The sequence below is a fragment of the Malus domestica genome, chromosome 08, assembly GCF_042453785.1.
Source record: "Malus domestica chromosome 08, GDT2T_hap1".
Taxonomy (NCBI): Eukaryota; Viridiplantae; Streptophyta; class Magnoliopsida; order Rosales; family Rosaceae; genus Malus; species Malus domestica.
The window spans coordinates 25,929,501-25,954,009 of NC_091668.1; the positions used below are offsets into that span (position 1 = coordinate 25,929,501).

A 24,509-nucleotide genomic window follows, 5' to 3' on the forward strand; every position below is an offset into this window, starting at 1 on the left:
ACTTATTGACATATGAGATTTAATTAGGCACAATTAATACATAAATTTGAGTGTAAGATAAGTCCACATACCATTTATTTTGTGAAAAAGGCAATTGAAAAAAGATAGCTAGCATTCCTCGTTCAAAATTTGGCCAACAAAAAATTGCCTAATCTACGAGATTTATAATCAACGGTCAATTAATTTCAAATTTCAAATTTGTGAAACAGTAAAAGAAAAGAGACCGAGATTTCAAACCCTCAAACGGTCGATTAATTTCAGATTTCAAATTTGTGAAGCAGTGAAAGGAAGCGCATACTGAAATCTCTCTCTCTCTCTCTCTCTCTCTCTCTCTCTCTCTCGCTCTCTCATGGCAGAGGCACAGCCCACCGATTCCCACGCCGAATTCCCTGGTTCTTGGTCTTGCAACGTTCTTGGCCCTGAAACACACCCCAAACCGGTCAGCAATGGCGATGACAACGAAGACTCGACCATCTCCGCGCTCTGTGTGCCCGGTTCGAGATTGGTCCGAACCGGGCTTGTTCACTCCACTTGCTCAGGTTTGTAACAATCGCAATTCCCACATTTCTTGGAACGAATCCAACAAATTGACCAAATTTGTAGAATTAGGGTTTAAAAATCTTGCATTTTGTTGGTATTTGTTTCTTGGTGTATAATTTCACACTGATTTTTCTCTTTAATCAGATAGCATTGTGTTATTTGTGAACGCCGGAGGGGAGGCCGTAACGGAAAATATAAATCCCGGGCTTCGAGTGGAGCCCGATGGATTTTTCCAAGGAGGGGATGTTCTAAGAACTAATGAGGCCATTGACGGCAGCGATGTGCCATCCGTTTATCAATCTGCTCGGTTTGGGGATTTTTCGTACCGGTTTGAGAACCTATCTCCCGGAGAGTACTTTGTGGATCTTCACTTTGCGGAAATTGTATACACGAATGGTCCGAAAGGAATGAGAGTGTTTGATGTCTTCATGCAGGAAGAGAAGGCAAGTAAATTTAATTAAAGAAGTTTGCTAACATGTTTCTTGGGTCCATCAAGTTTGGTTTGTTGTGCGTAATTTCGTTGACTAGTAATTTCTGAAAGTGGTTTGTTTTCCGGTGTGTGAAAGTAACAGGTTCTATCAGGAATTGATATCTATTCTATCGTTGGAGCTAATAAGGCGCTACAGTTGGTAGATGTTGCAGTTTCGGTGGGGGAGGATGGGGCAATTTTGATAAGGTTTGATGGACTTAATGGAAGTCCAATTGTTGGGGGGATTTGTATAAAGCGAGCAGCTTCATTACCTGGTATATTCATATTTCTACTTTTAGCTGGGTATATGAGATATATCTGAACGTTACTTACTCTCCAGACTCATGCCTTGTGGTATGTAACTTGAATGCAGCATCAAAAATGAAACTTGGACATCTTGTATGTAACAATTGTGCTGCTGAGATAGAAATTTCATGTGCTCAGGTTAGATTTAGCTTCAAATGGATATTAGAAGATTGGAATACTTGGCGTTTTGCTTACATTGCCTCTGAATCAAATTGCAGGACAAATATATAAGGTTGGAATTTACAACCAAGTATGAAAAGAAGATAGAGGATCTAAAGAGACGGTTCCAACTCAAGACAGATGAATGCCATGAGGCCTGGATGTCACTGACATCTGCAAACAAACAGTTACAGAACATCACCATGGAACTTGATAACAAGTTGTATGAAAGTCATTGCTTAGGTAAGGCAAGATCGAACTAGAAAACAGAGTGTTGAATACTTCCTTTTGAGCATCATCAGGGAGCTATGGTCGACCCGATGAAATTTTAGAACACTTATATGCTGGAAGACAGATTGTCTTATGATTATCATTAATTCCCTTTCAGATCAAGCTAGAGAAGAAGTGGCAGCAAAATTGAGAGATATTTCTACTAGATATGAGCATGATAAGGGCTTGTGGACCGCAGTTGCTGACAATTTAGAAAGTAAAGTCAAGGTAGGTACACTATGTTCATTTATTCCTTGCAAATTTATGTAGTGGCCCATTTGGTAGGTAGAACTGAAAATGAATGATCTCTCGATCCATTTGCAGTTGATGAAGGAAGACTATGCTCAACTCCATTCTGAAGTGCACAAATTTACTGATGTTATTCCAGAATTCAACAATATGGTATCTGCAATTCAAGCAATGGGTAAGTTTGTATCAGTGTTAAATATGATGTCTCTGAAAAGATATATCTAATTAACCTATTCATATTGCAGTTACACAGTCTGATGAACTTAAGCTTAAGTTCAACGAGGAGCAGGCAAAGAGGAAAATACTTTATAACCAAATGCAGGAGGCAAAAGGTATTGTATTTTCCTCATTTCTTCCATAACCAATACTTCATAACCAAATGTCAGTAGTGGTGAGTCGAATTGGTTCTGCCCTTACCTTTAACCGTATATTTCAGGGAACATTCGGGTGTTTTGTCGGTGTCGCCCGTTGAGGAAAGAGGAGTCATTAGCTGGGCATGCAACAGTTGTAAAATTTGATGCAGCTAAGGATGGAGAGCTTGGGATACTTACTAGTGGCTCCACTAAAAAGATATTCAGGTTTGACAGAGTTTACACACCAGAGGATGATCAAGGTATCGTGTACTATATACCACCCTGAAAAGTTTCTACCTTACAAATTACTTAACCTTGTATAATTCCTTTTAACGTTTGATATTGGGGCACTGGTCAGTCAATGATTTTTACATGCATGATAATATGTTGACTAAAGTTTTGTCTTGTACAGTTGATGTATTTGCAGATGCTTCACCAATGATAACCTCAGTGTTAGATGGTTATAATGTTTGCATATTTGCCTATGGGCAAACGGGGACTGGAAAGACTTTCACGATGGAAGGTTCTGAGACCAACCGAGGGGTCAATTACAGGACCTTGGAACAGTTGTTTAAAACCGCTGAGGAAAGGAAAGAAATTTTTACATACGGCATATCTGTTAGTGTGCTTGAAGTCTACAATGAGCAAATCAGGGACTTGCTAGCAGCCTCTCCGACTTCGAAAAGGTAAATTTTAACTCCAATACAATTTACTATGGAAACTAAGAGACATCACCTGCCTAGCTAGAGTTTTCTCGCTAGCCTTTAAAATTAGTGTAATGTAGATACAGCTTTGTTTGGTCATATAAGATTCAGAGGTTGTCTAGTTGACAAAAAGTTCTCTTTTCATTATAGATTGGAAATGAGGCAAGCTCCTGAAGGAGCTCATCACATACCTGGAATTGTTGAGGCCAAAGTTGAGAGCATTAAGGAAGTTTGGAATGTTCTGCAAGCTGGAAGCAGTGCAAGAGCAGTTGGATCAAATAATGTGAACGAGCATAGCAGCCGATCTCATTGGTAATTGACCTTAGTTTAATCTACATATTTGGTCTGATTTATTTTGATCCATGCAGAAAGAGGATGTGCTTGTGTTGGCTTTTATAATATTACTTACAATATTTGTTGATGTTCTTCATTCCATATTTAGCATACTCTGCATCATGGTAAAAGCCAAGAATTTGATCACTGGTGAGTCCACTGTGAGCAAGCTTTGGCTTGTGGATTTGGCTGGCAGTGAGAGGCTAGCAAAAACAGAAGTTCAAGGGGAACGCCTTAAGGAAGCTCAAAACATCAATAGATCTTTGTCAGCTCTTGGGGATGTCATCTCTGCTTTGGCAACAAAAAAGAGCCACATTCCGTACAGGTTTGTTGTTATTTTTCTTGTATTCACACACTTGTTTATCCCATATAAACTGATGTGTTTGTGGGTGTTTGCAGGAATTCCAAGCTCACACATCTACTTCAAGACTCCTTGGGTAAGCATCCACACAAAATTGAATATTACTTGCAGCTTGAATGCTCCATTATTACCAATGTGAGGATTAATATGTCAAAGATTGGCGTGTCAACTGATAATTGATAATAGGATTTTAAAACAAGCATCAAGTTGAATTGCTAAATTATTTAGAGATCAACGTGTAATATCATTTATTTCTTTTGGCATGTCACAGGTGGTGATGCTAAAACTCTAATGTTTGTCCAAATAAGCCCTTCTGAGCAGGATGTAAGTGAGACTTTAAGTTCTCTGAACTTCGCAACACGGGTTCGAGGTGTTGAATTGGGTCCTGCAAGGAAGCAAATAGATACAGGCGAGGTTCAAAAGCTAAAACTAACAGTAAGTTCTGGGAAGGCCAAAGATGGTGCTTTACAAAAGTTAGAAGAGAACTTCAACTAAAGCAGCAAAACAGATGGCGGATTTTATTAATTTCAACTTTTATTTCTGTTTTGAAGCTTGACAAGCTAAAGCAAGAGTTGAAATCCAAAGATGATGATTTACATAAATTAGAAGAGAACTTTCAGAATCTAGAAGGTAAGTCAAAACGGGAGTTCCAACTGTCTAAAAGTCGACAAGAAAAGATTAATGAACTTGAAGACCAGGTTGCTGTGAAGACCGATGTGTGCAAACGACTGGAAAATCAGTTGTTGGAACTTTCAGATGAAGCAAATGGAAAGAGAGAATCATGCTTGAATCTTCAGAAAAAGGTTGCTTGGCAGATAATTTATGTTAATTTCATGTTCTTTTGTTGTGCACAGTTTAATTATGCTGGCTAACATATTGCTTCTGTTTTCCTAAAGGTCAAAGAGCTTGAGGACAAGTTGAAAGAACGAGAACGTGCAGATTCCATGATTCTTCAAAACAAGGTATGTGAAGTGAAATCTACCTAAAACTATAATTTTGATGTAGCTGTTTTCTCTGACAACTCTTGTCACTCGCACGAATATCATAGACTCAAAAAAGTCTTTTATGTTCTGCGACTTTCATTTGATAGAACACTTAACTACACCACTTGCATATATTGTGGGAATGGAAGCTCTAATCACACCTGTAATGTAATGGCAGCACTCTGTGCCCTGTCATGCTGCTCCATCATTGAGAGTTACACGAGTTGTAGAACTTCTTAGTCATCTTCGCTTTTTGAAGAATTAACTGTAGCTCTGGCTGAACTATTGGTGATCATTAACTTGAAAATCAGTTTCTGTGTCAGATGCTAGACGAGTAGGAATTTCAATAAACAAAAGATGCTGACTGACACCTGTGTTTAACAGAAGTTTGGGCTCTTGTAAATCTGTTGAGTTTTGACTTCGTTCTCATGCTACGCAGGTCAAGGACCTTGAGAACAAGTTAAAAGAAAGAACGCAAGAGTATGAGCACAATTCGGCTGTAGTTCAGCGGAAGGTAATTCTCAAAAATTTCAAGGGTACATTTCATTATATTTCTCTAATTTCACAATGCAAATTATCAAAAATGCTTCCAGGTCTTTCATTGCTCTTTTTCTCTGTCAATTTCAAGCCAACCTAAAATTTGGGTGCAATATACTTACAAAATTTCACAGAGAAGTTTATCCAGCAAAATGATCTTGCTCTTCTAGACTACTTTTGTAGCTAAATGGATAAGCCCCACATTTTTATTCACTGTTCTACCGTTATCTTTTCGCTTGTTTGCAGTGATACGTATCATATGTAGATACTCATAATGGGTAGGTACTTTGGCGTAATGTAGATATGCACTAGATGTGCACTAGGCTTTGATTTATTTATGTGTATATGCTGATGTGTACTAGTTGGAACGACGTAGTTGCAATTGTGAACATCGTTCATATTCGGGGGTTCAATGCTATAGTTGTGGTCGACCAAAAAATGCTACTACATCTGCAAATTGACCACATTTTTAATTTATTGATTTTTGTTGTGGCAGGTTCAAGAACTCGAGAAAAGGCTGATAACGGAGGAAATCAACAAGGGATCTCTGCAACTGAAGGTTCCTATTATGAATTTCATTCTGCAATTAAAAGTGCTTGACAGATTGATATACTAGTGAGTAATCCTATCCTCCTAAAATAATTCCAGGTTAAAGAGCTTGAAGAGAAGTTGAGACAGAAGGAACAAGAACATGTAATATCGACATTTTGTGGCGACAAGTCAGGTGCCACAACCCCCAATGGCAGAAAATCCTGGTCGAGAAGAGAGACCATTGGCGACATGGACCCTTTGAGGCTAAGTAACTTGAGCTATAGTAACCAAATGACAAGCCAGGAGTCTGTCCTACTCAAGGGAACCGACTCCCTCCGCGAGCTGAAGAGACGAAGAGAGTTGCACAGCAAAGGTCATGAGAATGTGATGTTGCCAGCTACTTTGGCTGATAGGAAGATGTCATCAGCCGAATCCAGCACTGACAAGTCTGGCGACCAAAAAGCACTGTCCAGGATCACAAGAAGTTTAACAAAACCGGCAACCACTGGTAAAAAAGCAGGCCCTTCGAACCCGAGCAACAAAAACCATAGAGATCAGGTTCCAGGTTCCAGGTCAAGGATTTGGTTAAGATAAAGCCAAGGCATCCTCAGAAATGTTCCATGACAATACATCAGTTTTCTTGTGTACTTTTCTATCGCTTTAACAACTGAATCATCGGAGAATATTCTGACATCCTCCAGATGTTAGAGGCTAATAAAGAAATGTAAATCTGTACCACTGAGTTACAAAGATTGATGAATTGTTGTACAATTGTCCGAGAAATCTTAGGAATGGAAACAAGAAAATTTAGATTTATAAGTTTATGTTTCTTCATCTAATACAACGATATTCTTCTGTAAGAGGCCCAACCCTTTGAAGTAGTCATGGACATCTTCTCTATCTAGTTTTTGGGTCAACTACTTAAAATCCCCCAAACCAATCCCTATTCACACGTTGGCAGTGCTTATGTGGCAAATTGAACAACAAATAGATCAGTCTAGTAGTCTTTTCCATCTTTCGAGGTGACTTTTGATATTCGATAGATCATTTCTTTTGAGGCGACTTTTGATATTCAATAGATGATTCATAGATCAACTTCACAAAAAATCAAACAAATCCAAAATATTAAACATTCACTTGTAGTGAATAAAATGGACGAATATGATTTAACCCACCAATCATGATTTTGAATTTGATTGATTTTTAGTAAACAACTAGACATGATCTTTGAAGTAACACAAAAAATAAACGCTAGAATTGTTAAAATACATTATAAAAGGACCCCACAAAACGTGTGTCAAAAGTGCATCTAGATATCGAAAAATGTAAAAACCAATCCATTTGTTGTGGCGGGGGAGGGAGAGAGGGAGGGTCAGGGCTTCAAACAAACAGTGATTGAACATTAAAATGACGAGTGAAAGCGACATGGCAAAAAATAACTGCCAAAAGCGCTTTTCATTGCGAAAAAGAAACGACTGACTGTACAGTTTATAATGTATCAAGAAAAACCCATCATCTCATACGACCATTTGGCAGTTCCCCTTCCACTTGACAACTTTTAACAAAGATTGATATTATCTACAGTGGTCACAACTTAAACAACGAGGCTCTTTAACCAAATCCAAATCCTTCGTTCGCCTCGTGAATCGCAAGAAGCAATCTCTCCTCCAGATGTTCTTTAGAGGGATACTCCGGTAGATCCAACTGGTTGAAGCTGCACAAAATAGTAAATTTCTTTAATAAGCTGCGCACTCGCGATTGAATAAACTCAATTTGGAGGCTAAGAGAACTGAAAAACGTAGTTTCAAACGGCATCTGATAACTCAAACAGGTAATGGAGAAAATATTCAAAAAAAAAAACAAAAAACCAAAAGATGACATGAGAGTCGAAGTTACCAAGTATGTGCGGATGGCAAGTGATCCGCGCTTCCGTACGCCTTGTGTATTTGAAATTTCTGTGAGCCCGAGATCCCTTGAAGTGCACTAAAACCTTCTAAAGGCACCTGAACAATATGAAGCAGCAATGCTCAGACCACATCTCATGCAACAAATTCAGTACATACGATAATACATCTCCAAATTGACCACACAAAAAAATAATACGTTGCCAAATTATGTCGAATGTAAATGGAAGTCGTGTAATAAGAAAACAAGACATCACTAGCAACGGATTCAGGAACAATTTAACTTAGACCGAATACATGCTAAAACAGACCCATGCATTTAAAAACCTTTCCACATGTTAAGATTTTGCTATGCCGCGAGTATAACCGCTTAAATATCAAAACCCCATTTTTAAATTCCAATGCCGGTTTCTAAATATTTCTAAGGTACGACTTAAAAAGGGGGTGGGGGAGGGAATGAAGCGGTAATAAATTTATCAATGTTTTCTCAATTATATCCCAGTTCTTCAGTAAACAAAGAAAACAAGTGCAAACTAATACCTTAGAGGTGCCAGTCACAAACTGTAATAGACGGGCTTTATCCTCCTTGCTAAAACCTTGGGCAACCTCCCAAAACCACTGAATGACAGGAGATGCGGGGCTGTATCCAGAATATTCGGTATTTGCCCTCATGTCATCCACTGAAATACATGGAAAAAGAAATCTTTATGAGAATGCATGCCCTGAAATTTAAAGGTACAGAAGAGGGGAATAAGGGTTGACAGGGGAACTCACAATCAATATCCGGAAGCCCACTGATCAAAAGTTCCAGTTCCTTGTCGTTAAAAATGGATATTAATTCCTTGTCAATTAGTTCAGTGAATCCGTCCAAAAAAGCAGTTATCTGAGGACGAATAGCAGTTGTTAACCGATGCTCCGCAACTAAATCAACATAGTGGTGCTTGTTTTCTTCCGTAACTTTAATGTTCTGGCCACCAGGAATCAGTTCATAGTCTGTTACCTGCATTATATTCAACAAACTTAGTGTAAACAAATGAAGTCCTTAAAACAGAATATTTAATCCATCAGGGTAACAGGAAAAATTCATTACTTCTGTCCTTTCATATAATATCAGCTTTTCCTCGTCAGCATCAATGCTGAAAGTAAGGTCCAGTACATCGGTAATATCATTCTGTAAAAGGATGGCCAAGGAAAGAGTAGGAGAGGGTCAACAACTTGATAAAAAATGAAAGCGAGAAAGTGAAAGTGAGAGAATGTAGGAAATTTGCTAGTTTTCTACATACCTCAAGCATCCACTTGAGGTTTTTAAAGTAATCAGGATCGATGGCCTCTATATCATGATAAGTGACCTTTGCCCCCAAAATATGTTTGTAGAAAGATCGAGTAAAATGAACATCCAATAACTGGCCGTCAAATAGTGCTTTTCCAACCTGTAAAATACACGTCAGAATGAACTTCTATCAAAACAACTCAATCCAACAAGAGCAACTAAACAACTCTTGTACTCACCACTCGCCCAACAAACTTGAAATATGAAAGATGTTCTGTTTGGTAAACAGAGTTGGGATTTGGCTGAAATGTTGATTCATTGCCCACAGTTGTAAATAGTAATGCTCCCTTGTCAAAAATAACCCTGGACAACAACTGGTACCATTCTCTAGTAAGCCCACCTGCATCAATACCTTCCTCTCCTTGAAAGTGAACCGTCAATCTCCCCTTCAAATCTTCAGCTGATCGCATGCGAAGCTGGTTATATGAATCCTCAAGAATGTATGCTCTTCTTACTGAAATTCTCAAAGGACTATGATGATGGTGATCATGTAGATGCTTTATTTTCGATCTGAAGTGAGCACGCTTGTTGTCGAAATCGATAATGCGTGGAACCTTCAGCATGAGTGAGAAAGACTTTTCTAGCAAACCAGGATTTTGACGAATAAAAGCATTTAGCAATTTCCTATGTTTCTCTGAGAACTTCAGAAAAGCAACATGTTTTTCATCAACTTTCAAAAAGGAACCTGAGGTTTTCTGATGGCCAGCAGATGTACTGGCATCTTCAACCTCAGAAACAGCAGCAACACCAAAGTCATTACCAGGGCCTGGCTGCCCAGGATGCAATTTCTCACACACCACAAAGAAAGATTCTATGTATGGTAAGATGTTCTGGGTGCCGGCAGGCAGAGGAGGAATTACACCAGATGGCTTAGATGTAGAAGCTCTATATGAAGTCATCGTATCTGGGGCAGAATCTGAATAGCTCTCTATCTTACTTATGCAAGTGCTCAGCTCCAGCCACAAAGGTTCCAAAGCCGCATTTATTTCCCAAACCTGAGAAAGAGAAAGAGTATGCTCCTTTTCTGCAAGAATCTGTGTGTCCTTCTCTTTCTCCATCAGAGAAGTAACAAGGGAACTTAATGCCTGCAGAACTCTTAAGATTGCAGCTCCAACAGAAGACATGGTACTGAGGAGTGCTGTCACTGTTTCACCAAATGTGTGCAACTCATTCATAGCAGCTCTAGTCAAATTTCTAACAGCCTCTGCTAGCTCAGTAATAAACAGATTTGAATGGGTAGGAACAATTGCCACCAACTTCTTCATTACCTCCGCTACAAGAGTATATGCATTATCTGACAATCTGGGTTGAAAACAAAATCTGTCAACATCCAAGATATGTGTAACTGAAATTTATAAAAACCTATAGCCTAGTAATCAACATAAGTGTTACAACGAAGAGGCAGGATAAGAGAATGCAAGTATCTCCAGGAAAATAGTCGTAATTAATACGTTGTTCGTTTTGAAAAAAAGACGAATCATTTCATAAAAAAAAGGAGAGAAGAACAAAGAGAGTAGTCCAGTACCACCCCAAACACAACAGACAAAACACAGCCATCTCCCAAACACCCTAACACTAACTATACAGCAGCCCTTTCCCAATAACAAGGACAGTATAATTTGAAAAAGAAAAAAAAAAGATAAGAAAAGAAATGAAACATTCTTAGTAATAAAACAATTAAGCTACAGAAAAAGAAAAGTTATCATTTCCATACCCTTCTCGTGCAAGCAGTGAACATAGGAGGCGAAGTTCTTCTTGCGGAAGGTTAAGCAGAACACTAGCAGTTTCGCATTTGCTATCAACACCAGAAGTTGTTGGTTTGGAGGAATCAACAACCTTATCTGACATACCAACCACAACAGCAGCACCACCAGATTCTGTATTCATCTCAGCATCTGCAGTCGATATTTGAGGGGCAGAAGGTTGCTCAGAAACAGAAACCCCAACCCCAGATTTGACGGATGATTTCCTTTCAGCGTTATCAATGATGACCTCCAATAAGTTAAGAAGCTGTAAAAAGAATTTACGGATGAAAGTAAGTCCGCATTACTGCAGTTGCACAGAACGGTATAAGTCCCTCCCTACAAAAACTAAATAATAACCAAGATTTTCACCTGTTCAAGATGAGCTATACTTCTGAACAAGTAAAGGGGTTGATTCAAAAGGCTCAAAAGCAAAGCAATTGATGAATATCCTTCCTGAGGACTTTTATTTGATCCAGTCTCTTCAACAACCATCACAGCTTTGCCACGTCCCTGATCAATATTATCTGGTTCGTGTGGGGCAGAAAAGTGAAGCAAAATCTTTGCCACATTAGGATGATGTCGAGCCAAATAAGTCAGAGTTTCAAGAATGCGCCGAGATAACAATGGTGGAACACCTATAGAGTATCAGACAATGTTAGAACCGATGATCTAATTAGCTGCTACGGTATAATCCATTATACTCTATGCCATCCCTGAATACTGCTTGACTGACTAACATGCATTAACTGAGAAGCATTAGCACATATCTCAAACGAATAAGGAGATCTTACCAGATTGAGTGCGTGAACAAATCACATTACTCTGGCAAGCATAAAGCCGATACGGGGGCTCAGAAGCAATTGAGTGGTCAACAGACTTTCTTGTATCAAGCATTAGCATGTCCATGAGAATTTTCACAAGAGAATTTCGGGTTTCATTATGAGCACATAAGTTCAACAGAAGCTTCTGCAGCTGACCCTTATACAGCGGCTGCAAAATTGTGACCATCAATTTCCAGTAAAGAAAATAAAAACAAAAATGAATAAATACTATTTACACTCATATACTACCTGAAAAACACGAAGAACCCTAATCATTGCATGCAAAGCTTCTGTGTCAACTAATGGAGTGCCTTCGGCTTCAACTACCTTGGCACCAATTGATCTACGTGAGGCAATGCTTCCCCCAATCCTGTCCAGGCTAGATCCAATGCCTTCACCTGGTCTTGAAGTCTCACCCCTACGGTTTCTAGGATACATACCAAACAGGGTACGATTATAACGATGGGCAAATCTTTCACGTAACATGTTTGCCTCCGCAACTAGTGCAGGGGTAAGATTGGCAAGTATAGCATCAGATGAAGTCAAGAGAACCTGAGCACACAAACCAAGAACAAAATATTACAACTTGAATTACACATTTGATTATTAATTTAACACAACCCAATGAACCTGAACAACGTACTTCTTCACGCAACTCTGAAGGAAATGTTGCAATTATTGAGACTGTGTCCATTTCAACTGGTTGACCTTCGAGTTCCTGAGACTGATGTAGCCTTTGAGCTTGCTGTTGAGCTAAAACTTCTGCTCTGATATCAGGAGGAAGGGCAGCAAGGAATTCTGGATCAATATCTCCAGCATTTTGTGGCTCAGCATTTGTCTGTGGAGCTGCTTGACCCTGCTGTGCCGAGAGAACTTCAGCACGCAACTCCTCAGGAAGGGCATCCAAGAAAGCAGGGTCAATAGCCCCAGAACCGGTATCACTGTTAAGTTGCTGTTCTGCTGCTGGACCCTCCTGATCTGCCTCACGGCTAGAATTTTCAGAAACTTCTGTTACGCTATGTAGAGAAACATCTCTTGCACTGACAGTGGCAGAATTCCCTGAAGATACATTTGTTCTTCTTGCTCGAGTTGCCTGTGAATCACCCAGTGGCATTCGATCAGAAGAACCTTGCCTCTCTGCTCCATCATCATGACCATCAGCACTCCCAATTTCAACATCAAGGCTACGAAGGCTCTCCCCTAAAGTTGCTCCACTTCCACCACTTTCTTGGCTCACAGCTTCTACATCCCTCACAGCTGCATCATTGGGTTCAAACTGCATCTGAACGGACCGTGGATGCATGCTAGACATGTCCATTGATTGTAGAGATTCGGTCACTGTAGTTGGTCTCAAATCAGCATTTCCAGAGTTATCAGTTGTCTCAGGAGGGGGCAGGCTTCCACTTTCAATAGTGACATTGTTCTCAACCGGAATTTCAGGCCTGACACCTGTTTGTGGTTCTTGCAACTCTAAAGCTTCAGCTGTGTTCTGAGAATCCACCGCTTTTGTATTATTCTCTTCAGATGTCTTGTCAGCCATTGGTCGCCTTAATTGGGACACAAGCAAATCCTCAAGTCCTTGTGGCACTGAACTTGGATTTGATCCACCACCTTGCTGGTTATCATCCATCCACAAGTTCAGTCGATGTCCATGACGCCCATTCCTCAATGATCGGAAAATATTATCCAATCTTGACGAAGTGACCTCTGAGTTTAAATCTGGTAACACCATATCACGGGTATTCTCTGGAAGCCAGGAACACACCATCATAGAAGAGAATTAACAAAATAATATATCAAATACAAGAAGGCACATCAAAAGCATTTAAACTTATTTACCTGATTGTCTAGGCGGGGCTGACGATAGAGACAATGGTCCAACCAGAAGAGGATGCCTTGATGGAGTGGCATTCTCGCCAGTTCTTCCCAAAAGACTGTAAATAGAAGTAGTGCGCCCTTGACGTCTAGAACCAAAAACTTCAACTGGCATCACTTGACGTCCTTCATTAGGAAAACCAGGATCTCTACCAAAAACTTCAATACGGTCAAAAACATTAATCCCATTTATGCCTTCCTCCAGCCTCAGTATGACTCCATCCTCCTCATCATCATCTTCTTCATCATCTTCCTCAAATACTTCCTCATCAAACTCATCATCATCAATCTCATGATCATCTTGGTCAGTGTCAGGATGTGGCAGGTGATGCACGTCATCTTCCAGATCATTATGCTCCTCATCGTCATCATCTTCGTCATCGTCTACTTCATCTCCATCATCCTCAGACATATCTTCATCGTCGTCGTCGTCGTCGTCAAGATTCTCTTGCTCGTGAGGTTGAATTTCAAACCGTATACCCACAGTATCAATACCATTTTCAAGACCCCTTGTTTCCTCCGAATTTTCATGCATATATTCATCTTCATTTGCAGGAGCAAAACCTCCATCGAGATCTTGGTCATGTTCCATATCATCAGTCACAGCCACAGAACCACCAAAAGATTGGACCACGCTATAAGACTCAATGGGCTCAGCTGTACCAGAATCATGGTGGGACTGGGATGGTGTTTCCATAGATTGGGATCCCTCAACAATATTGTCTGTCGTTCCAGATTGATTATGATCAGGAGGTTTGGTAGAATTGTCATCCTTACCAGAATTTGAGTCAGCAGAATGAACATGTTCTTTGGTTACCAACTCAAGAGCTTTGAGAAGACCAGTAACAACTTTAGGCGAGTCAGCATGGTCCAAGTCCAGCATTTGGAGAGTTCGAGTCAATGCCCCAATCAGACCAACATCTATAAAAGTGACAGATGCTTCCGCAGAAATGTATGAACCTGTAGGAGTACGGGCAGCCAGAACATCATTAAGTAGATCACAAAAAGCTTGTATTTCGTTGTTAGGTGGCCGGCAACCATTGCATGATTCTACAAAGTCATTAAATATTAAACTGATCTCGGTAAAAACTCTCTTCCTTGCCTCAGAAGAACGAACACACGATGCAACTAAAAACTGGCTAGCCCGACTTGCTAATTTGTGCCTCCAGTCACCATCAACTTTCTTTTCCTTCTTGGCACTGCGTGAATATGGAAGAAACTTATGAAGAACATGGTTAAATATTCCACCAGTGCATACAGCAGTAGGACCCTTTTGACTGGGGGCCCTGCAACTGCTAATTTCAGCATCTTTCCGAAGCAGAACATGCGCAGACGAAGCATACATCGATAAGATCTCAGTTAGAAGCTTCAAAACAAATACAACCTTTGCAAGAGATGCAGGAGCTTCTTGGGTACAAGTTTCGTTATCTTCAGACACTGAAGCAATTGCTTTACCCTTCCCTTTTATAGCAGCAACATCAATATCCATGTCATTTGAAGGTGGCGCATCAGTGACAACATTATCCTTAGTCGGCGGTACATAAGCACACACAGAATCCAGAAGAAGCTCAATCACAGAGATAAAACTCTGGGGGTATTTTCGATGAACTTTTGCACTCTTTAAATTTGAATCAGGAACCTTGCCATGTCCATTGCCAGAAGCTACTGAATTTATATTACCCGGAGCAGCTTTACTATCAGCCATTAGTGTTTTGTCTTTATCCAAAGATTTATCCTTCTCTTTTTCCTTTTCCTTGCTTTTATCTTTCTCTCGATCTTTCAGCAAAACAATGTAAGGCCTTTCACCAACCATCTCAACTTGACAAATAGACTGAGCAGCACGCATAAATATCACCGGATCACGAGAAATTGCAGAACTTAAACTTGATAGAAAATTGCGGGGAGAAACCCTACCATTAGAATGCCTGTTGGCAGCAGCCACAAGGCTGTGCCTTATTTCAAATTCCATTGCCTGCTGAAGAGTTTGAGGATCTTCCAGAACATGACGGATAATGGTAGCAGCAATATTGTCAAACCCAGGAAAGAGGCAACTTGTCGGCAAAGAAAGCAGTAAACTTAAACCTCCGACATCAAGAAATTGAACAGCAACAGCATGAGTTTTTGTGAGAGTAGAGCAAAGCTGCAGAACAGCATGCATTGTTTCAGAAGGAAGCTGGTTCCTGATGCAAGAACAAGCTATCTCAATAAGCCTCTTCTGCTCTTTCATTTCTATATGTTTTGAAGATAATCCCAATGCAGACTGCAACTTATTTTGCTTGTCCTCATCAATGCTAAGTGGTGTTTGGTGGCTACTGACACTATCCTTCTTCAACTGCTCTACAATTTCAGGGTTCAGTTTTTGATCCACCTGCAACAGCCGATCGACAGCAAGAAAAGCTGTTGTTACCCACCTTGGAACTTCACATTTCTCCCTGCCAACTGAACCAGAATCCCACTGGAAGAGTAGATCTGATACAACTTTCACCAGACCATTCTTTGAGGCAAGTTCGCGTGCAATTGCGTCTTCTTGAAGAATTAAAGCAAGAACGTGAAAAAGAGCAGATAGCAAAGTACTGTGCCCACTGTCAAAACTCAAACTAGATTCTTTAATCTGCTCAACAATGAAAGAGATGATATTAGGCCGATATTGACCATCATTTTGGGAGCATATCATTACTAGCAGGTCTCGAACTGGAAAAGCTAGAGGTTCCTTCATCTGCAGAAGCTTTGCGCATGTAGATAACAACTCCTCAACAGGAGGAAGTTGGACCATCTCTTCTTCAAGCTGCTGAGCATTGTCATTTGCAACAGCTTCCTTAGTGTCTGATTCATTACCCAAAGACATAGCAAGTGCGCGAGCAAGTTCATTGTCTTCTTCAGCCTCCTCTTGATGGGAAAACAACCACTCCATTGCCAACTCCACACTATTTGATCCAACTTGCCTCAGAGCTTCTTCTGCCCTAGACCTGGTAAAGCCCATCTCCACAATCATTGAAATAGTTGTCTCATTAGGAGGGGGGCCAGTAATACGGGCAGTGTTGCTGCTACTAACATTCTTCACTTCAACCCCAGAGTATATATGCCTGATTATAGAAATAACAGTACCAGTAAAATCATAACTACAATCAACAAACTGAGGATGAGTCCAAAGAGGAAGAATTGCCTTCAGCACCATGGACTGGAGGACCTTTACAAAGGTCTCAGCATTGCGTGGGAAAGGAATATTTCCATTTGCCAGGGGTTGTGCTAGCAAGTGTTTAGTGAAAGGAGATAAAATGAAAGATGATGTTACCAGGTGATCCATAAGTTTACCATAGCTAGCTAAAGGACCGTAAATCCATGAATGGTCAATATCTTCCCTTTCATCCTGCTTTGAATTCCCATCATCCGTTTCCATCGGGGATGCAGGAGCCCTGACTGTGAAGAGCAATTCACTGGTAGCTACAAATGTCTTCAAAACTAACTGGACAACTCCATGACCATATAAGCAATTTAGCAAAACAGCATTACATGAATCAGCTCTCTCCAGTAGACTTACATCAATGAAATCAATAACTTTACCAAAGTACCGACACTTTGTTGATATGGAAGCCTTGGATTCAGAAGAATTAGCATGCCCTTCGAAGTTCAAGTGATCAAATGCAATGGAGGCAAAAGTAGAAGCCACAGATTTTGCAGCAGGAGAAACATTCACAATATCATCCCGTCGACGAGAAGGTACCGACATGACCTTCCCCAGCTCTTGAAACAGATGGGTAATGTGAAAAGAAAGTGATCTCACCATGTCACAGCAAGAAGTATAATATGACCTCTGCTGGTCATACTCCTTTTTATTAAGAGGGCCAACAACATCAGAAGACCCAGAATGATGGAACTGATGACTGGATCCAATCCGAAGATTTGAATGACCATCATAATTTGTTCTTTGTTGAGAACTAGTGGCGCGACCAAGGTCGCGGTATAGGCTAATAAGGTCCAGAAACTGGGATTCAATGCTCCACCCAGAAGTCCTCCTTCTGAGCAATGGATCAAGGAACTGCCTAAAAGAGTTGAACCTTTGCTCTTCAGTTTCACTTGTATTTGTTTCTGACTGTTGTGACTCACTGGTTGAACCAGCATTATCATCCTCCAAGTCCAATTTTGTATCTTCTAAAAGAGCAATCTGCCATAAAACTTCACGATGGACATGTCCTATATCTTCAAGAACATCCTTGCTACCATTTCCAAATTCCGTAAGCAATGCAGTTACCCAGCGGTTGTCCTTTGAGGCAGCAATAAACAAAAGGAACTCAACAAGAAACAGAGAAGAAAAAATTCCACCATCTGATGCCATCCTAGGTTCCAGCAAAAAGGATCCTGAAACCGCCCCAAAACCAGACAAAGCTTTCTTTAGGTGGTCCCTAAGGGAGGAGCAAAATGCACGGGCAAGGACAGCAGAGTGATGTTGAGTAAAACCCTTGAAAACCATAGTACTGTGCAAAGCAATAGACATCCCATCGGATGATTGTACAATAGCAGGTTGGAGAAGAAGCTTAAGTAATGCATCAATTCCTGACTTCTCGACAAACAACCGACATGTTTCGGAATTCTCCATTGTTCGGTGGACCAGTATCATCAAATGAAAGAGGGATAATTGAATGAACTGCTCATTACCGATCCCATCTGCAGCTGAATCTACAGAATCAACCAGACAGCAACTACCTTCATTCTCTCTCTCTTCAGAATCCATTTCCATTGCAGTACTCGCATTTGCCTTTCCTGCTGCCCCTGTATTGTGGCTGTCAGTGAAGGAAGCAATTTTATCAATTATCTCAAGGATGATATCAACACCAGTGCTTCGCAGCGAAGATACATGGCGCAAAAGCTCTTCCACTGCATTTGCCAAAGGAACAATAGCTTCATTCATTGCAGTAACATATTTCTTGCTCGTGAAGATGTCAACAAGAAAGCGTAATGCTGAACCTTCCTTCACAGCCTCCAAGCCTTTGGCATTAAGACAAATAGCACCAAGACCGTTAGGTACACATGTAAGAGCCTTTGCAGAGGGAAGAATTCCAGCTACAACTGAGGATATAAATGCATCTGGCAGACCCATTTCATGCAAAGCAGAAAAGCAAGTTGGGTCTTTGTGTATAGTTTCACTCAAAACAGTCACTGCAGAGTAATAAATGTCACCACCAAATTTGTCCACATTCCCAAATATCAGAGAGAGAGTTGCAGGTAAAGAACTGTCATGGGAGTGTTGCACTCTGGAGGAATTCCCAGCGGCATATGTAGCAGACCCAAGTGCCTTCAACGAAGCTTTAATGAGTCTCTTCTGTGAGTACAGCTGGTCGTCACTGTATCTTGAGCTTTCTCCGATGACCATTGAGTTATCATTATCACCAGCCAAACCAATAACTCTGTGTACCTCTATCTGTAGTCTCTGAGACAAAAGCTCAACTCCCCCCGACTCTTTAAACAGAGACACAGCTGAACTACTGTAATCCATGAGCTTTTGTAGAGTTTTGACAGCAAAACAGACTAGATGCAAATGCAAAGGATCAGAATCCTCCAAAAGAGGCAAGAATGTTGGAACCATGCCTGACCCTCTAATATTACTCCCTGTAGCTGATGATGAAACCACATGGAGCAGATAGAACTGAAGAAGTGCTTCAACAAAAGCAAGAGAAGTTGGATCATTGGAGTTTTTTAATGATCTAACAGCTCTCTGTAGCACATTCAGGAGTATCATACGATTTCCCCCTGCAAAACTGATACTAGATACACTCAAGATTCGTGCCCGCTCATGAGACGCTGAATATGCAGCTAACTGAGCACCCAAGGCAAGCATTGCCTGCGTTCTGATGGTCCCAGACACCGATTCTTCGGACCGCACAATTCTGATTAATTCATTTGTAAACTCTGGCTCATTAGCAAAGAAGGAATTCAGTTCTGCACTGGCATCACTAGACTGAACGAGCACAACAAATGCAAGAAGGCAAATCCTGCTGTACAGCCTACATATTTTTGGAGAACGGAAGGCACGAGCATATCTGATTCTTGTCAGCAGTGAGAACCGTAGTTCAGAAGGTACCCTGTGCTCTTCTATATATCGTTTCATTAGCTTTAAATCATCCTCCTTTTGCAAATGCAAATCTGGAATGTTTATAACCCCCAAACTCGAAGAATTATTTACATTGCTAGAGCTCTCCTCTGCACTTTGGGCATTCCCATGCAATTCAAAATAGAGCGTGGAACCTATTCGGCACTGCAACTTGTCAGAATCATTTTCTACATCAGATGGGAACAAATTGAGCCCGTCGTCTTGGTTAGTCTCGTTTGCCATAACACATGAATATAAACCCAATCCTTCTTCCTTGCTTCCCCAGCCCTGTGCCAGAGACAGGAGATAGCTGTTTACAGAACCACAACCGATCATCTTCCCACTGACATGCAGCTTGGAGGGATTTATTTTCACAAGTGCGGAAAGAGTTTCTAATGCAGCTATAAGGACCTCGGGATCCGTTGATGCGAGTAGGAGCTTGAAATGCTGAAAAGAAATAAAATATTGATATTAAAATGACACATGGTAGTAACACCTGCTGCTAAACCAGACCCAAAAAGCAAATGCAGAGATCAGACCCAACAAATAAAGCACAATTTTTCATCCTCCAAGAAAACATACCTCTAAGCCATCAAATGAACTCTTGTTATTGCAGTTTTCTAAAATTGTTTGCATCACTCTCAAGATTTGTAGCACTGCATGCTTTGGAAACGGACTATCATCTTCTAAGATTTTATCTGACAACAGTAGATCATTTCTACAAGACAAGTATGTCTTGAAATATGTATCAAAATGCAGAAAAAGCGGCCTCCAATGGTGAAAATTACCCTGAAGTCAAAGCAACATATTAGTGACAGAAAAAAATATTAAGAAGTTTCACCCAAGAAAAGCAGCATGCTACAACCTTACTGTACTCCCAACGGAAACCGGAAAGAGGTATTGCTATATCTTGTAACGGACATTGTATCACTTTATTGATAAAGGCTTTGATCTTAGGAGGCTGAAACAAACGAAATGCAGGCATAAGGTATCGCACATCAAAAAAGTCAGAAGAAAATGTAGTCGAAGAAAACTAAGCTATGTATAACATTAGGTGATAAAGCTATCAGTAATATCCTCAAATAAAGGAGGGGAAATTTCACAACCCTAAAAAGGAAGATATATAACTCTGAACATGACTCCAATACCATACAGAGATTATTAACATCGATGAATATTTATATAAAACAAAATTTTATCATGGCCAGGTTGTCTCGATTTTCAATTTTAAAAATAGACATCAGTGGAATCTTATCCTGGAAACAAAAATCCAATTCAGAGCTTAAGGAATCACCACCTAACAAAAAAAGAAGCTAATAATAATAATGGAAACACAGAAGAGGAAGAACAGTAAATAAAATAAAGGAAAGCATCAAATTAGAAGAATATGAACACCCAAAAAACAGCTAAAATGTAATTTTAACAACTAGAAACTTATTTACATTAAAAAAAGAAAGCATCGAACTTATAGAATCACTAGCAACTTTGGGTTTAGAAGAAATTTGTATTATCTCCATAACAACAGAAATAGCCTTCTTAAGAAATTTAACATATTCTTTTTATTAGAACCTAAGTTCATGCTGTGCACAATTTATTTGCATCAACTGCAACATATAACACCACTAGCATTCTTAAGTTCAAACTCCAAAAATTCACTGAAGACACTTGGGTCTGATACTAGCAACTTGTGGTGCATCTTAAGCATGATATGTAACGTAAATGTACAGAACATAGTGGGACATGGAACAACTGGGCAATTTAACAAGAGATCCTGTGTAGCACAAATAGTTTTGATGGCATACTCCAACCAGATATGGATCACTGCTTCTCAACACTCAACATATACCTGGTTCTTGACCGGTATATCCATTTTTTGGGAAAAGAAATAACATGTATCCAATATTCACTATAAAGTATAAAATACCAAACTGCAATGTAATCGCTCTAGTATAGTATTTAGATATAACAGTAAATCACATTAATTACAGAACGTGCTCTAACTACCATTTTTTTAATAAAGAGACATACGTACGTACATACATATATATATATAGGAAATAACAGAAAGGAAGGCACGTGGTCTAGAAGACCACACAAAACCAACTGGAGACAATCGTAACTAAAAAAGGCAGCCAAAGGGAAAAGAGCAGTCTCCTCTCCCTAAACACAAACTAGCATAAAGAAACCTGCCAAACTCTCCAAATTTCAGAGAACCAAGTGCATAAAGCAGCTTGCCAATGCTCTAACTATCATATAATTAAAATGCATTTCTAATTATTGAACTGCATAACCACAGAACACTTAATGATTCAGAACAAGGAAATGAAACTGTACTTGCTGGACCAGAATACTCACTAGCATACTATGTCCATATCCCACACAATGTATCTATGTTTCTTAGACCAGATAAGATGGTATAATATAACTAAAAATAAGAAAAGTCTGATCAGAAAAATGAGAAGTAGAAAAATTACAAACATACTGCCGGTCCTTCGTCATCAAATATCAAAATGTAAAATAAAATAATTAAAAAAAAAACTATAGTGAAACTAAGAGTCCCACCACATCTTATTTTATAAGAATACGACTATTACTACTAACAATTATAATAAGTAATCCACCAATTAGACCCAGTATAATGCAGGTAGTAGATTTGTGGATAACCTATACACAAAACTTTAAGCATTGAAAGTTCACATGTACATCAGCAGCCAAACAACCATACATAACTTTAAGTAACTTTATCAAAAACCAAGCATATAACCAATTCCAAAATTACAAAAACACATCTTACAGGCCCAATACAACCTCTACACAATTTAACCTAAAGTCCGTTTTGCAAGGCCGTGAGAAAACCTAAGGGCCTATCTCTAATAACCCTGATGATTCTGATAAAACCCTAATGTTTAAAGAACTATAATAAATAAATAAATCAACACAAATACAAAAATTTGCACGATACACATAACAAGCTGAATGCCAAATTTTAAACTAAACCAAATGAGAGAGAGGGAGAGAAAGAGATAAACTCACTGGCTCGGAGTCGAGTTTGATGGACGGACCGAGAGGACCGTCGGCTGAAAGAAGTTGCCGAATCCTCGACGGCAAGTTTGATCTTAGGGTTGTCATAATTCCACCTCAGCTTCTCTACTTCGAACTACTTCAAACCCCCAAAACCAAAAACAGAAAAGTAAAATATAAAAACCCACAAAAAGAAAACAAAAATCCAAAGCAAACAGGAACGAAATCGGCGATTAGGGTAATCCACGAATCCCTAAAACGAGAAAAACCATAAATTTCGATTCTTGATTGAAAAAAGTAGATCGGGTACATACATACAGCGATAGATACAGAGAGAGAGAGAGCGGAGAGGAATACCTGAGAGACGGAGGCGACGGATGCCTACACATCCGAAACACGAAGGGCCGTACCGAGCAGAGAGAAGAGAGAGTCGAGAGATTTGAAGAGAGAGAGGCGAAACCCCAAACTGAAAGCGAAGGAGAAAGAAGAGAGAGAGAGTGTCTAGAGAGAGAGAGAGAGAGAGGAGTATTTGTATTGTTGTATGTAGCGTCTGTGTGTAGGTCTCGCCCTCTTAAATTTCAAGCCCTTGGAAAACAAGAAAATGAAGTTTATACACTTTCAAACGACACTCAAATTTTTAAATTGAAATAGATTAATAAACAAAAATTAAAAGTGTACAAGAAGTTAAAATGAGTGTATGAATAACATTATCTTATATATTCGTGTATAATAACACCATCAAAGTCTCCTGGACTACGGGCTTCTACAAGTTTTAGGGTTTTTTTTGTCCACTTTTTGGGACTTTTTGAGGGTATTTGGTATTTATTGCCCGGTCTATAATCTGTTGTTCGCTTGTAACTTGTTGGTTTTGGGGTATATATAATCAAAACATCAATAGCTCTTCACCAAAAAAAAAAAAAAAAAAAAAAAAAAAAAACATCAATAGCTAGGTGCTCCATGACCACTCAAATCCCCATCTTTCTTCTAAGTTGTAACAAAATTAATATATGTTGAAGAAATTATTTTAAACTTGGCATTTTGTTTTTTAAATCTGAACAATTCAGCTAAATTCTCAGACTTTAAGGAAATTTTGGTGAATAATTCTACCAGGTCGAAAGTTATATTGTTCCCGGTGATAAGAGATTATATATAGGCTTTGGTGTGATCTCATCGTTCATTTCAACATTTTGGAAAAAGGTTGCCACACATACATGCCCTCATCTGGAGTAAACTGACAAAGTCTGAAATGTACATCAACAGGTGCTAGTTTTCCGCAGATCAAGTGTCTTACGTATATGTTAGGTTCTAACTAAAATTGGTAGTGAAATTGATTTAATTTCATAAGTCATGAGTGACTACTAGTAGCATTTTATGACTACGTAGATTAGATAGAGTTATTCGTAAGATAATTATGATACTCTTTTGAACATTGATTGTAGTACAATGCAATTAGGTTCTTATATCATTCATGTCGGAAATATTGATGATATCGGAAATATCGGTAGTCCAAAAATATGGAAATATCGGGATATTATCGATATCGATAAAAATTGAATAAAAACCACGGAAATTGTAAGAAAAACTTAGAAATTTTTATTGAAACTTTGCAGGATGTTTATTTAGTCAATTATATATTAGTTTATCACAAAAAATTGGAAGGAAATGCATTGCATGATGGATTTAACTGATTTAAGTTGATTATATAGCGAGCTGGCGAACATTGTGAGTGTAGAAAATATGTAGTAATTAATGAAAGAAATTTAAACACACCATAATCATTTATATATAATGAATTAGTACAATATTTTACACTTTATATATTGCATGGTAAGATACATGAGTGACTTAGTACCACATAGAGTCATCATCTCTATGTGTAGAGTAAGTGTATTTTAGCATATTTTCACAAAAACATAAGTGATATGGTGATCAA

At 39.3% G+C, this 24,509-nt stretch overlaps 2 protein-coding genes across 3 annotated transcripts; one reads left to right on the forward strand and one right to left on the reverse strand.

Annotated features, from left to right (window-relative positions):
- Positions 1-113: 113 nt before the first annotated feature.
- LOC103441684 (kinesin-like protein KIN-14R) lies at positions 114-6,614 on the forward strand. The gene is made up of 19 exons (XM_070825988.1): positions 114-539; positions 685-983; positions 1,113-1,284; positions 1,383-1,453; positions 1,534-1,717; positions 1,863-1,972; positions 2,069-2,168; positions 2,239-2,325; positions 2,430-2,606; positions 2,759-3,032; positions 3,201-3,362; positions 3,493-3,708; positions 3,783-3,820; positions 4,016-4,179; positions 4,296-4,547; positions 4,641-4,706; positions 5,167-5,241; positions 5,761-5,823; positions 5,913-6,614. Exons 1-19 carry the CDS (start codon positions 350-352, stop codon positions 6,387-6,389), a joined length of 3,177 nt encoding a protein of 1,058 aa, XP_070682089.1. The 5' UTR covers positions 114-349; the 3' UTR covers positions 6,390-6,614.
- Positions 6,615-7,174: 560 nt separating this feature from the next.
- Positions 7,175-23,127, reverse strand: LOC103441685 (E3 ubiquitin-protein ligase UPL2-like). 2 transcript variants are annotated; one of them, XM_029107242.2, is made up of 17 exons: positions 22,934-23,127; positions 22,589-22,712; positions 20,421-20,516; positions 20,138-20,344; positions 13,435-20,002; positions 12,239-13,341; positions 11,845-12,147; positions 11,566-11,764; positions 11,144-11,409; positions 10,744-11,039; positions 9,209-10,331; positions 8,983-9,129; positions 8,790-8,870; positions 8,474-8,699; positions 8,240-8,379; positions 7,692-7,798; positions 7,175-7,509 (listed from the first exon to the last, which is right to left on the reverse strand). In XM_029107242.2, exons 2-17 carry the CDS (start codon positions 22,682-22,684, stop codon positions 7,407-7,409), a joined length of 11,061 nt encoding a protein of 3,686 aa, XP_028963075.2. In that variant the 5' UTR covers positions 22,685-22,712; positions 22,934-23,127; the 3' UTR covers positions 7,175-7,406. The 2 variants fall into 2 exon arrangements, with proteins under 2 accessions (XP_028963075.2, XP_028963074.2); XM_029107241.2 differs by having other exon boundaries at positions 22,589-22,715.
- Between the last annotated feature and the right edge of the window lie 1,382 nt (positions 23,128-24,509).

What these genes read in the sequence shown, in the direction of transcription:
- LOC103441684 (XM_070825988.1), top strand. Translation starts at nt 350, where the DNA reads ATGGCAGAGGCACAGCCCACCGATTCCCACGCCGAATTCCCTGGTTCT. An exon ending in TCTTCATGCAGGAAGAGAAG is followed by an intron (nt 984 to 1,112) that starts GCAAGTAAATTT and finishes TGAAAGTAACAG; the next exon opens with GTTCTATCAGGAATTGATAT. An exon ending in AGGGATCTCTGCAACTGAAG is followed by an intron (nt 5,824 to 5,912) that starts GTTCCTATTATG and finishes AAATAATTCCAG; the next exon opens with GTTAAAGAGCTTGAAGAGAA.
- LOC103441685 (XM_029107242.2), bottom strand. Translation starts at nt 22,684, where the DNA reads ATGACAACCCTAAGATCAAACTTGCCGTCGAGGATTCGGCAACTTCTT. An exon ending in TCCGTTGGGAGTACAGTAAG is followed by an intron (nt 20,345 to 20,420) that starts GTTGTAGCATGC and finishes CTTTGACTTCAG; the next exon opens with GGTAATTTTCACCATTGGAG. An exon ending in ACCTCAAGTGGATGCTTGAG is followed by an intron (nt 8,871 to 8,982) that starts GTATGTAGAAAA and finishes ATCCTTTTACAG; the next exon opens with AATGATATTACCGATGTACT.